This window comes from Anomaloglossus baeobatrachus, chromosome 4, assembly GCF_048569485.1.
Source record: "Anomaloglossus baeobatrachus isolate aAnoBae1 chromosome 4, aAnoBae1.hap1, whole genome shotgun sequence".
NCBI lineage: Eukaryota > Metazoa > Chordata > Amphibia > Anura > Aromobatidae > Anomaloglossus > Anomaloglossus baeobatrachus.
The window spans coordinates 692,327,183-692,341,129 of NC_134356.1; the positions used below are offsets into that span (position 1 = coordinate 692,327,183).

Consider the following 13,947-nt stretch of genomic DNA (forward strand, 5'->3'; position numbering starts at 1 on the left):
TATTTTGATAGATTGGACACTTACAAAAGTAGCAATACCAAATATGTTTTTTTTATTTTTTAATTGCTTTATCTTTAATGGGGAAAAAGGGGGATGATTTAAACTTTTATTGATTTCTTTCATTTTTACTTATTAGACCGCTTAGGGGTCATGAACCGATTCCTTGTACTTTACATTTTAATGAATCAGCACTGGAATGCATAACAAAAATCACTGTCTCCTATAAATGCCAGATAAACATTGTCATTCGCAGGAGATCTGTCATGACAAGCCTGATTATCTTCAGTAGAGCCATGGCTAATATGATAACACATCGACAACCGCAATTAGGTCATGGGTGTGCCAATGGGCACATGGAATAATGCAACTCTCTGCTTTAGTATTTTATTACTAAAACTGTTTTATTATTAGTGCGCATTAAATGCCACTGTCAGAGATTTTCAACAGCATTTATCAATTTAACATCTGAAGGAAGATTTCCACTCTGCCTATGGCTGTTAAAGGGAATCTGTTACCAGATTTGATGACTATAAACTTTGGCCACCACCAGTGGGCTCTTATATACGGCATTCCAGAATGTTTTATGTAAGTGCCCAGGCCACGCTGTAGAATGTAATAAACACTTATTATACTCACCTAGGGCATGGTCTGGTCTGATACGTGTCCCTGCTCTGCTATCCGGAGCCTCTTTTCTGAAAAAATCTCCCTCCCTCTTCTACCCAGCCCAGTGTGCATGACACGTCATACGTCATCCACACAGGCCGGCATTGCGGTCATGCCCAGGTGCACTTTGATCTCCCAATGCTGAGTGCAGATCAAAGTACTGCATTGTGTAATCATGAGGAAAGGTCAAAGGTCATCTGCACATGGGCAGTACAATACTTTGAACTGCCCTCAACAGGGAAGCTCAAAATGTGCCAGCACAGAACCCCAATGCCAGCCTGGGTGATTGATGTAGGATGTGTCATCCACATGGGCCTGCGAAGAAGGACAACAGTCATCGCAGCAAAGAGGAGATACTGGACTGGAGAGCAGCGGCACCCATCGGACCAGACCGTCCCCTGAGTATAATAAAAGTGTTTTTTTATGTTCTACAGTGAAGTTTGGGCTCTTAAATACAGTATTTTAGAGTGCCGTATATAGGCGCTCACTGGTTGTGGCAGCAGCTTATAGGGGCTAAATCTGGTGACAGGTTGCCTTTAAAGGCAGATGATGGCTGCATAATTGAGCCATCATCTGCAGGAAAAATTGTGGGCTCGGATTGCAAAACTCCAACAAAGCCAGGGACACAACATATGATCTAAATGTATATCATATCCCTTGAAGGGGTTAAAGGAAATGAAAAGTTTAACATTATCAATGGTTAAAATATGAGTATTATATTTTGAAATGTATGCTCAATGGAATAAAAAAGTGTCAATTCAAGTGATTAAGCTCCCAAATTACTAATTCTTATCTCCTTTCTGAGAGAGTGATATTCAGATTTTTGCATTTATTTTTCTGTTGTCCTTTTTTCAAGAGCCTTCTTTCAGCTATCCGAAAGAATCATGCATCTTCCTACTTATAAGCTTTATGAGAAAGATTAAAGTCATTAAAATATTGCAAAATATATTTTGCAACCAGACATTAATTAAACCTCTACCACTCATATCCCTCTAAAATATAGAAGAGAGGGAGACAGTGGAGTTTATGTGATGCGGTCATGTTGGGGAAGTTTCTTGGAATTCTATAACCCTCATCTGCGACATAATACTGAAATGTCAATGAGTTGCAATGGAAGCCACAGGCTTATTATTTTAGTGCATAACACAATATTGAAGTATCAAAAAATTCAAGTCTTTATAGAAGCTTAAAAAAAATGAAAGTTTTGAAAAAAAAAGTATGAAGAAATAGCTTGAATCGACTTTCTTTTACAATTCAAATAAAAAAAAACAGTTTTCCATTTTCCACAAGGTTTTAGCACAAGTTGTTGCACTATATGTAATAGTAAAACTTGAGATTTTTTTCCAGTTGCTTTTAAAATGTGAAGCAATGAGAAAAGTGGTTGTGATCTCTAAAGAATATTAAATATAATTATCAGGTAGTATATGTGAAAGTGGCACAATTTAGCATGTGATATGAAAACTAGTGTTTTGTTAAAAGGATATTCTCAAGTTCATAAATTGCTTTATTTAGTTAGCTTGAAAAGCAAGTTATTGTATCAATTGATGTGTGTTCTTTCTATCGTTTGTCACTCTTTTGCAATGAAAGCTTTTGTCTTTCATAGTGTACAGCTCATTTTAATGGAGCTCAGCCACCAGTGTCTTCCCAGAGTCTGTCTGAGAGTGCATAACATTTACATTCCAGGAGAGGAGTTAACTCCTAGCACTCTAGTTAGTTCTCTTCAGTCCATTGATTTCTATAAAGCAGTTATCTGCACACCTCTCTTCCCCTCTGTCTCAGATCAGGGTTCTGTCATGTTGAATCTCCAGGAAAGGTACTAAGTAATCCAACTGCAGTTTTCACAGCTGTTTAAATGAGATGTCTTATTTTCCTGAGCCGTATTCTTGTACAAAGTCCCTCTAATGTCTATATGTAAATACAGTTACATGCTGTAAATGTTTAGTTGCTCAATAACGTTGCTAACCGGAACTGTCACTCAAGTAAGAGCAGCCGCCCTGGAGAAACCAGACAGTAAGGCGAGACTGCAAAGCTCTGAACTGCTCAAGAGGCAGCTTGAAAATAACCCTTTAAATACAATAAGAAGAATATACATTTTAAGAGTTGATTAAAAAAAAACACACTGTTTCCTTTAATTACACTAACAAATAAGTATTGCTTTATTAAATGTGACCTTTTATATTTTCCTTTATTTGTAAAATTAGATTGTAGTAATGTAGAGAGCTTACCTGTATAAGCTGCCAGTAGGGCAGACTAAAGCTGCTGAATCCTGAGCCTATCACAGAGAAAAAAATCAATTCAATTAAGTATGTAAAAAATATTATCTGGATAATATTATGTAGAAATATTCTATGAATATTCATGTGAAGGAGACATTTAAAATGCCCTTACCAAGCACCTCATAGTCATTTCATATCTCCGCCTACACTGCAGCTACAGCTTTCATCTTGGTTTTCTTAAAGTGAAAAATCCAGACTGATCAAGAACAGGTTAAAGTAAGAGATTCACAGAATCACCCCTCCCCCAATCTCTCCCATATACAAGAGACTAAAGATCGCCAGATCTGCCAATATTGACTGGATCTCCAAATGCTCGGCAGATGATGTGTGGGAAGAAAAGGATCTGCTCTGTTGAATTTCCCATGGCCAGTTGTTTTATTTTCCTGATAATAAGATCCTGACAGTGGGCACAAAAGGCAAAGAGTTAAGATGAAACAAGCATTTCTGAAAATGGGACTGAAGGAAGATGGATGTTTGCTGAATAGCTATTCAGTTGTCAATTATCTATTCTTTATAGGGGAAGAATATTATCAGCTCCTCAGCTGCTCTCATTCAAGAAGCTGCCGATCTTAACAACTTTACTTTCTTGGATTTCAAAACCTAAACATCCGAGCTGACCACTAAAGTTATGTATAGAATCAGCCTGATAGTGCCAGTATAGAACTGTATGTATAGAATCAGCCTGATAGTGCCAGTATAGCACTGTATGTATAGAATCAGCCTGATAGTGCCAGTATAGCACTGTATGTATAGACTCAGCCTGATAGTGCCAGTATAGCACTGTATGTATAGAATCAGCCTGATAGTGCCAGTATAGCACTGTATGTATAGAATAAGCCTGATAGTGCCAGTATAGCACTGTATGTATAGAATAAGCCTGATAGTGCCAGTATAGCAGTGTATGTATAGAATCAGCCTGATAGTGCCAGTATAGCACTGTATGTATAGAATCAGCCTGATAGTGCCAGTATAGCACTGTATGTATAGACTCAGCCTGATAGTGCCAGTATAGCACTGTATGTATAGAATCAGCCTGATAGTGCCAGTATAGCACTGTATGTATAGAATAAGCCTGATAGTGCCAGTATAGCACTGTATGTATAGAATAAGCCTGATAGTGCCAGTATAGCAGTGTATGTATAGAATCAGCCTGATAGTGCCAGTATAGCACTGTATGTATAGAATCAGCCTGATAGTGCCAGTATAGCACTGTATGTATAGACTCAGCCTGATAGTGCCAGTATAGCACTGTATGTATAGAATCAGCCTGATAGTGCCAGTATAGCACTGTATGTATAGAATAAGCCTGATAGTGCCAGTATAGCACTGTATGTATAGAATCAGCCTGATAGTGCCAGTATAGCAGTGTATGTATAGAATCAGCCTGATAGTGCCAGTATAGCACTGTATGTATAGAAGCAGCCTGATAGCGCCAGTTTAGCACTGTATGTATAGAATCTGCCTGATAGTGCCAGTATAGCACTGTATGTATAGAATCAGCCTGATAGTGCCAGTATAGCACTGTATGTATAGACTCAGCCTGATAGTGCCAGTATAGCACTGTATGCATATAATCAGCCTGATAGTGCCAGTATAGCACTGTATGTATAGAATAAGCCTGATAGTGCCAGTATAGCAGTGTATGTATAGAATCAGCCTGATAGTGCCAGTATAGCACTGTATGTATATACTCAGCCTGATAGTGCCAGTATAGCACTGTATGTATAGAATCAGCCTGATAGTACCAGTATAGCAGTGTATGTATAGAATCAGCCTGATAGTGCCAGTATAGCACTGTATGTATAGACTCAGCCTGATAGTGCCAGTATAGCACAGTATGTATAGAATCAGCCTGATAGTGCCAATATAGCACTGTATGTATAGAATCAACCTGATAGTGCCAGTATAGCACTGTATGTATAGAATCAGCCTGATAGTGCCAGTATAGCACTGTATGTATAGACTCAGCCTGATAGTGCCAGTATAGCACTGTATGTATAGAATCAGCCTGATAGTGCCAGTATAGCACTGCATGTATAGAATCAGCCTGATGGTGCCAGTATAGAACTGTATGTATAGACTCAGCCTGATAGTGCAAGTATAGCACTGTATGTATAGACTCAGTCTGATAGCGCCAGTGTAGCACTGTATGTATAGAATCAGCCTGATATTGCCAGTATAGCACTGTATGTATAGAATCAGCCTGATAGCTCAGGTATAGCACTGTATGTATAGAATCAGCCTGATAGTGCCAGTATAGCACTGTATGTAAAGAATCAGCCTGAAAATTCCAGTATAGCACTGTATGTATAGAACCAGCCTGATAGTTACAGTATAGCACTGTATGTATAGAATCAGCCTGTGAGTGCCAGTATAGCACTGTATGTATAGAATCAGCCTGATAGTGCCAGTATAGCACTGTATGTATAAAATCAGCCTGATAGTGCCAGTATAGCACTGTATGTATAGAATCAGCCTAATAGTGCCAGTATAGCACTGTATGTATAGAATCAGCCTAATAGTGCCAGCATAGCACTGTATGTATAGAATCAGCCTAATAGCGTCAGAATAGCACTATATGTATAGACTCAGCCTGATAGTGCCAGTATAGCACTGTATGTATAGACTCAGCCTGATAGTGCCAGTATAGCACAGTGGTTTTTTCTAGTCTTAAGGCTGCAATTCACATGCTTAATGTTGCATGTTTACTGAACATTGTGTCAGCTCAGGTTTTTGTGTTTTTTGTATGTTTTCTTGCTTGGTTGCAAGTTGGGGGTGCAGCCCTCCTAGTACTGAGACTGAACAGCTGATTGCGTCTCACTTTGCTGTGTATTTTATCTGGGACACAGCTAACCACTTGCCACCATCCATATTGGAGTTTTTGACATGACACAAGTCAGGTATTGATAATGTTTTTAACTTCAGTAGGTTAGGGACTGTCTCAGATGGGTACACCGTGACGAGGTGAGACAGCTTTTTACCTTTTTGCAAAAATGTATACACTAAGTACCCTGTTATTAAGCACTTGCAATTTATTTATTTATATTCAGGGTATTTTTCATATAATTTTTCTCCTTGGTTTTTTCTAGTCTTAAGGCTGCAATTCACATGCTTAATGTTGCATGTTTACTGAACATTGTGTCAGCTCAGGTTTTTGTGTTTTTTGTATGTTTTCTTGCTTGGTTGCAAGTTGGGGGTGCAGCCCTCCTAGTACTGAGACTGAACAGCTGATTGCGTCTCACTTTGCTGTGTATTTTATCTGGGACACAGCTAACCACTTGCCACCATCCATATTGGAGTTTTTGACATGACACAAGTCAGGTATTGATAATGTTTTTAACTTCAGTAGGTTAGGGACTGTCTCAGATGGGTACACCGTGACGAGGTGAGACAGCTTTTTACCTTTTTGCAAAAATGTATACACTAAGTACCCTGTTATTAAGCACTTGCAATTTATTTATTTATATTCAGGGTATTTTTCATATAATTTTTCTCCTTGGTTTTTTCTAGTCTTAAGGCTGCAATTCACATGCTTAATGTTGCATGTTTACTGAACATTGTGTCAGCTCAGGTTTTTGTGTTTTTTGTATGTTTTCTTGCTTGGTTGCAAGTTGGGGGTGCAGCCCTCCTAGTACTGAGACTGAACAGCTGATTGCGTCTCACTTTGCTGTGTATTTTATCTGGGACACAGCTAACCACTTGCCACCATCCATATTGGAGTTTTTGACATGACACAAGTCAGGTATTGATAATGTTTTTAACTTCAGTAGGTTAGGGACTGTCTCAGATGGGTACACCGTGACGAGGTGAGACAGCTTTTTACCTTTTTGCAAAAATGTATACACTAAGTACCCTGTTATTAAGCACTTGCAATTTATTTATTTATATTCAGGGTATTTTTCATATAATTTTTCTCCTTGGTTTTTTCTAGTCTTAAGGCTGCAATTCACATGCTTAATGTTGCATGTTTACTGAACATTGTGTCAGCTCAGGTTTTTGTGTTTTTTGTATGTTTTCTTGCTTGGTTGCAAGTTGGGGGTGCAGCCCTCCTAGTACTGAGACTGAACAGCTGATTGCGTCTCACTTTGCTGTGTATTTTATCTGGGACACAGCTAACCACTTGCCACCATCCATATTGGAGTTTTTGACATGACACAAGTCAGGTATTGATAATGTTTTTAACTTCAGTAGGTTAGGGACTGTCTCAGATGGGTACACCGTGACGAGGTGAGACAGCTTTTTACCTTTTTGCAAAAATGTATACACTAAGTACCCTGTTATTAAGCACTTGCAATTTATTTATTTATATTCAGGGTATTTTTCATATAATTTTTCTCCTTGGTTTTTTCTAGTCTTAAGGCTGCAATTCACATGCTTAATGTTGCATGTTTACTGAACATTGTGTCAGCTCAGGTTTTTGTGTTTTTTGTATGTTTTCTTGCTTGGTTGCAAGTTGGGGGTGCAGCCCTCCTAGTACTGAGACTGAACAGCTGATTGCGTCTCACTTTGCTGTGTATTTTATCTGGGACACAGCTAACCACTTGCCACCATCCATATTGGAGTTTTTGACATGACACAAGTCAGGTATTGATAATGTTTTTAACTTCAGTAGGTTAGGGACTGTCTCAGATGGGTACACCGTGACGAGGTGAGACAGCTTTTTACCTTTTTGCAAAAATGTATACACTAAGTACCCTGTTATTAAGCACTTGCAATTTATTTATTTATATTCAGGGTATTTTTCATATAATTTTTCTCCTTGGTTTTTTCTAGTCTTAAGGCTGCAATTCACATGCTTAATGTTGCATGTTTACTGAACATTGTGTCAGCTCAGGTTTTTGTGTTTTTTGTATGTTTTCTTGCTTGGTTGCAAGTTGGGGGTGCAGCCCTCCTAGTACTGAGACTGAACAGCTGATTGCGTCTCACTTTGCTGTGTATTTTATCTGGGACACAGCTAACCACTTGCCACCATCCATATTGGAGTTTTTGACATGACACAAGTCAGGTATTGATAATGTTTTTAACTTCAGTAGGTTAGGGACTGTCTCAGATGGGTACACCGTGACGAGGTGAGACAGCTTTTTACCTTTTTGCAAAAATGTATACACTAAGTACCCTGTTATTAAGCACTTGCAATTTATTTATTTATATTCAGGGTATTTTTCATATAATTTTTCTCCTTGGTTTTTTCTAGTCTTAAGGCTGCAATTCACATGCTTAATGTTGCATGTTTACTGAACATTGTGTCAGCTCAGGTTTTTGTGTTTTTTGTATGTTTTCTTGCTTGGTTGCAAGTTGGGGGTGCAGCCCTCCTAGTACTGAGACTGAACAGCTGATTGCGTCTCACTTTGCTGTGTATTTTATCTGGGACACAGCTAACCACTTGCCACCATCCATATTGGAGTTTTTGACATGACACAAGTCAGGTATTGATAATGTTTTTAACTTCAGTAGGTTAGGGACTGTCTCAGATGGGTACACCGTGACGAGGTGAGACAGCTTTTTACCTTTTTGCAAAAATGTATACACTAAGTACCCTGTTATTAAGCACTTGCAATTTATTTATTTATATTCAGGGTATTTTTCATATAATTTTTCTCCTTGGTTTTTTCTAGTCTTAAGGCTGCAATTCACATGCTTAATGTTGCATGTTTACTGAACATTGTGTCAGCTCAGGTTTTTGTGTTTTTTGTATGTTTTCTTGCTTGGTTGCAAGTTGGGGGTGCAGCCCTCCTAGTACTGAGACTGAACAGCTGATTGCGTCTCACTTTGCTGTGTATTTTATCTGGGACACAGCTAACCACTTGCCACCATCCATATTGGAGTTTTTGACATGACACAAGTCAGGTATTGATAATGTTTTTAACTTCAGTAGGTTAGGGACTGTCTCAGATGGGTACACCGTGACGAGGTGAGACAGCTTTTTACCTTTTTGCAAAAATGTATACACTAAGTACCCTGTTATTAAGCACTTGCAATTTATTTATTTATATTCAGGGTATTTTTCATATAATTTTTCTCCTTGGTTTTTTCTAGTCTTAAGGCTGCAATTCACATGCTTAATGTTGCATGTTTACTGAACATTGTGTCAGCTCAGGTTTTTGTGTTTTTTGTATGTTTACTTGCTTGGTTGCAAGTTGGGGGTGCAGCCCTCCTAGTACTGAGACTGAACAGCTGATTGCGTCTCACTTTGCTGTGTATTTTATCTGGGACACAGCTAACCACTTGCCACCATCCATATTGGAGTTTTTGACATGACACAAGTCAGGTATTGATAATGTTTTTAACTTCAGTAGGTTAGGGACTGTCTCAGATGGGTACACCGTGACGAGGTGAGACAGCTTTTTACCTTTTTGCAAAAATGTATACACTAAGTACCCTGTTATTAAGCACTTGCAATTTATTTATTTATATTCAGGGTATTTTTCATATAATTTTTCTCCTTGGTTTTTTCTAGTCTTAAGGCTGCAATTCACATGCTTAATGTTGCATGTTTACTGAACATTGTGTCAGCTCAGGTTTTTGTGTTTTTTGTATGTTTTCTTGCTTGGTTGCAAGTTGGGGGTGCAGCCCTCCTAGTACTGAGACTGAACAGCTGATTGCGTCTCACTTTGCTGTGTATTTTATCTGGGACACAGCTAACCACTTGCCACCATCCATATTGGAGTTTTTGACATGACACAAGTCAGGTATTGATAATGTTTTTAACTTCAGTAGGTTAGGGACTGTCTCAGATGGGTACACCGTGACGAGGTGAGACAGCTTTTTACCTTTTTGCAAAAATGTATACACTAAGTACCCTGTTATTAAGCACTTGCAATTTATTTATTTATATTCAGGGTATTTTTCATATAATTTTTCTCCTTGGTTTTTTCTAGTCTTAAGGCTGCAATTCACATGCTTAATGTTGCATGTTTACTGAACATTGTGTCAGCTCAGGTTTTTGTGTTTTTTGTATGTTTTCTTGCTTGGTTGCAAGTTGGGGGTGCAGCCCTCCTAGTACTGAGACTGAACAGCTGATTGCGTCTCACTTTGCTGTGTATTTTATCTGGGACACAGCTAACCACTTGCCACCATCCATATTGGAGTTTTTGACATGACACAAGTCAGGTATTGATAATGTTTTTAACTTCAGTAGGTTAGGGACTGTCTCAGATGGGTACACCGTGATGAGGTGAGACAGCTTTTTACCTTTTTGCAAAAATGTATACACTAAGTACCCTGTTATTAAGCACTTGCAATTTATTTATTTATATTCAGGGTATTTTTCATATAATTTTTCTCCTTGGTTTTTTCTAGTCTTAAGGCTGCAATTCACATGCTTAATGTTGCATGTTTACTGAACATTGTGTCAGCTCAGGTTTTTGTGTTTTTAGTATGTATAGAATTAGCCTGATAGTGCCGGTGTAGCTCTGTATGTATAGAATCAGCTTAATAGTGCCAGTATAGCATTGTATGTATAGAATCAGCCTGATATTGCCAGTATAGCACTGCCTGTATAGAATCAGCCTGATAGTGCCAGATTAGCACTGTATGTATAGACTCAGCCTGATAGTGCCAGTATAGCACTGTATGTATAGAATCAGCCTGATAGTGCCAGTATAGCACTATATGTACAGAATCAGCCTGATAGTGCCAGTATAGCACTGTATGTATAGAATAAGCCTGATAGTGCCAGTATAGCACTGTATGTTTAGACTCAGCCTGATTGTTACAGTATAGCACTGTATGTATAGAATCAGCCTGATAGTGCCAGTATAGCACTGTATGTATAGACTCAGCCTGATAGTGCCAGTATAGCACTGTATGTATAGAATCAGCCTGATAGTGCCCAATATAGCACTATATGTATAGAATCAGCCGGATAGTTAAAGTATAGCACTGTATGTATAGACTCAGCCTGATAGTGCCAGTATAGCACTGTATGTATAGAATCCGCCTGATAGTGCCAGTATAGCACTGTATGTATAGAATCATCCTGATAGTGCCAGTAAAGCACTGTATGTATAGAGTCAGCCTGATAGTGCCAGTATAGCACTGTATGTATAGAATCTGCCTAATAGTGCCAGTATAGCACTGTATGTATAGAATCATCCTGATAGTTACAGTATAGCACTGTATGTATAGAATCAGCCTGATAGTGCCAGTATAGCACTGTATGTATAGAATCAGCCTGATAGTGCCAGTATAGCACTGTATGTATAGAAGCAGCCTAATAGCGCCAGAATAGCACTGTATGTATAGAATTAGCCTGATAGTGCCAGTATAGCACTGTATGTATAGAATCAGCCTGATGGTGCCAGTATAGCACTGTATGTAAAGAATCAGCCTGAAAATTCCAGTATAGCACTGTATGTATAGAACCAGCCTGATAGTTACAGTATAGCACTGTATGTATAGAATCAGCCTGATAGTGCCAGCATAGCACTGTATGTATAGAATCAGCCTGATAGTGCCTCTATAGCACTGTATGTATAGAATCAGCCTGTGAGTGCCAGTATAGCACTGTATGTATAGAATCAGCCTGATAGTGCCAGTATAGCACTGTATGTATAGAATCAGCCTGATAGTGCCAGTATAGCACTGTATGTAGAAAATCAGCCTGATAGTGCCAGTATAGCACTGTATGTATAGAGTCAGCCTGATAGTGCCAGTATAGCACTGTATGTTTAGACTCAGCCTGATTGTTACAGTATAGCACTGTATGTATAGAATCAGCCTAATAGCGTCAGAATAGCACTGTATGTATAGACTCAGCCTGATAGTGCCAGTATAGCACTGTATGTATAGACTCAGCCTGATAGTGCCAGTATAGCACTGTATGTATAGAATTAGCCTGATAGTGCCGGTGTAGCTCTGTATGTATAGAATCATCCTGATAGTGCCAGTATAGCACTGTATGTATAGAATCAGCCTGATATTGCCAGTATAGCACTGCCTGTATAGAATCAGCCTGATAGTGCCAGATTAGCACTGTATGTATAGACTCAGCCTGATAGTGCCAGTATAGCACTGTATGTATAGAATCAGCCTGATAGTGCCAGTATAGCACTATATGTACAGAATCAGCCTGATTGTTACAGTATAGCACTGTATGTATAGAATCAGCCTGATAGTGCCATTATAGCACTGTATGTATAGAAGCAGCCTAATTGCGCCAGAATAGCACTGTATGTATAGAATTAGCCTGATAGTGCCAGTATAGCACTGTATGTATAGAATCAGCCTGATAGTGCCAGTATAGCACTGTATGTATAGAATCATCCTGATAGTGCCAGTATAGCACTGTATGTATAGAGTCAGCCTGATAGTGTCAGTATAGCACTGTATGTATAGACTCAGCCTGATAGTGCCAGTATAGCACTGTATGTATAGAATCAGCCTGATAGTGCCAGCATAGCACTGTATGTATAGAATCAGCCTGATAGTGTCAGTATAGCACTGTATGTATAGAATCAGCCTGATAGTGCCAGTGTAGCACTGTATGTATAGACTCAGCCTGATAGTGCCAGCATAGCACTGTATGTATAGAATCAGCCTGATAGTGCCTCTATAGCACTGTATGTATAGAATCAGCCTGTGAGTGCCAGTATAGCACTGTATGTATAGAATCAGCCTGATAGTGCCAGTATAGCACTGTATGTATAGAATCAGCCTGATAGTGCCAGTATAGCACTGTATGTTTAGACTCAGCCTGATTGTTACAGTATAGCACTGTATGTATAGAATCAGCCTAATAGCGTCAGAATAGCACTGTATGTATAGACTCAGCCTGATAGTGCCAGTATAGCACTGTATGTATAGAATCAGCCTGATAGTTCCAGTATAGCACTGTATGTATAGAATCAGCCTGATAGTGCCAGTATAGCACTGTATGTATAGAATCAGCCTCATAGTGCCAGTATAGCACTGTATGTATAGAATCTGCCTGATAGTGCCAGTATAGCACTGTATGTATAGAATCATCCTGATAGTTACAGTATAGCACTGCATGTATAGAATCAGCCTGATAGTGCCAGTATAGCACTGTATGTATAGAATCAGCCTGATAGTGCCAGTATAGCACTGAATGTATAGAAGCAGCCTAATAGCGCCAGAATAGCACTGTATGTATAGAATCAGCCTGATAGTGCCAGTATAGCACTGTATGTATAGAATCAGCCTCATAGTGCCAGTATAGCACTGTATGTATAGAATCAGCCTCATAGTGCCAGTATAGCACTGTATGTATAGAATCTGCCTGAGAGTCCCAGTATAGCACTGTATGTATAGAATCATCCTGATAGTTACAGTATAGCACTGCATGTATAGAATCAGCCTGATAGTGCCAGTATAGCACTGTATGTATAGAATCAGCCTGATAGTGCCAGTATAGCACTGTATGTATAGAAGCAGCCTAATAGCGCCAGAATAGCACTGTATGTATAGAATCAGCCTGATAGTGCCAGTATAGCACTGTATGTATAGAATCAGCCTCATAGTGCCAGTATAGCACTGTATGTATAGAATTAGCCTGATAGTGCCAGTATAGCACTGTATGTATAGAATCAGCCTGATAGTGCCAGTATAGCACTGTATGTATAGAATCAGCCTGATAGTGCCAGTATAGCACTGTATGTATAGAATCAGCCTGATAGTGCCAGTATAGCACTGTATGTAGAAAATCAGCCTGATAGTGCCAGTATAGCACTGTATGTATAGAGTCAGCCTGATAGTGCCAGTATAGCACTGTATGTTTAGACTCAGCCTGATTGTTACAGTATAGCACTGTATGTATAGAATCAGCCTAATAGCGTCAGAATAGCACTGTATGTATAGACTCAGCCTGATAGTGCCAGTATAGCACTGTATGTATAGACTCAGCCTGATAGTGCCAGTATAGCACTGTATGTATAGAATTAGCCTGATAGTGCCGGTGTAGCTCTGTATGTATAGAATCATCCTGATAGTGCCAGTATAGCACTGTATGTATAGAATCAGCCTGATATTGCCAGTATAGCACTGCCTG

General features: G+C 39.1%; 1 protein-coding gene across 1 annotated transcript in view; it reads right to left on the bottom strand.

Moving 5' to 3' along the window:
• Nucleotides 1-13,947, bottom strand: part of LOC142302168 (uncharacterized) — a 552,463-nt gene that overhangs the window by 91,213 nt on the left and 447,303 nt on the right. Inside the window, exon 17 of the mRNA XM_075343251.1 lies at nucleotides 2,889-2,935. Within this exon, the coding sequence (XP_075199366.1) occupies nucleotides 2,889-2,935 (47 nt within the window). The remainder of the gene's footprint in view (nucleotides 1-2,888; nucleotides 2,936-13,947) is intronic.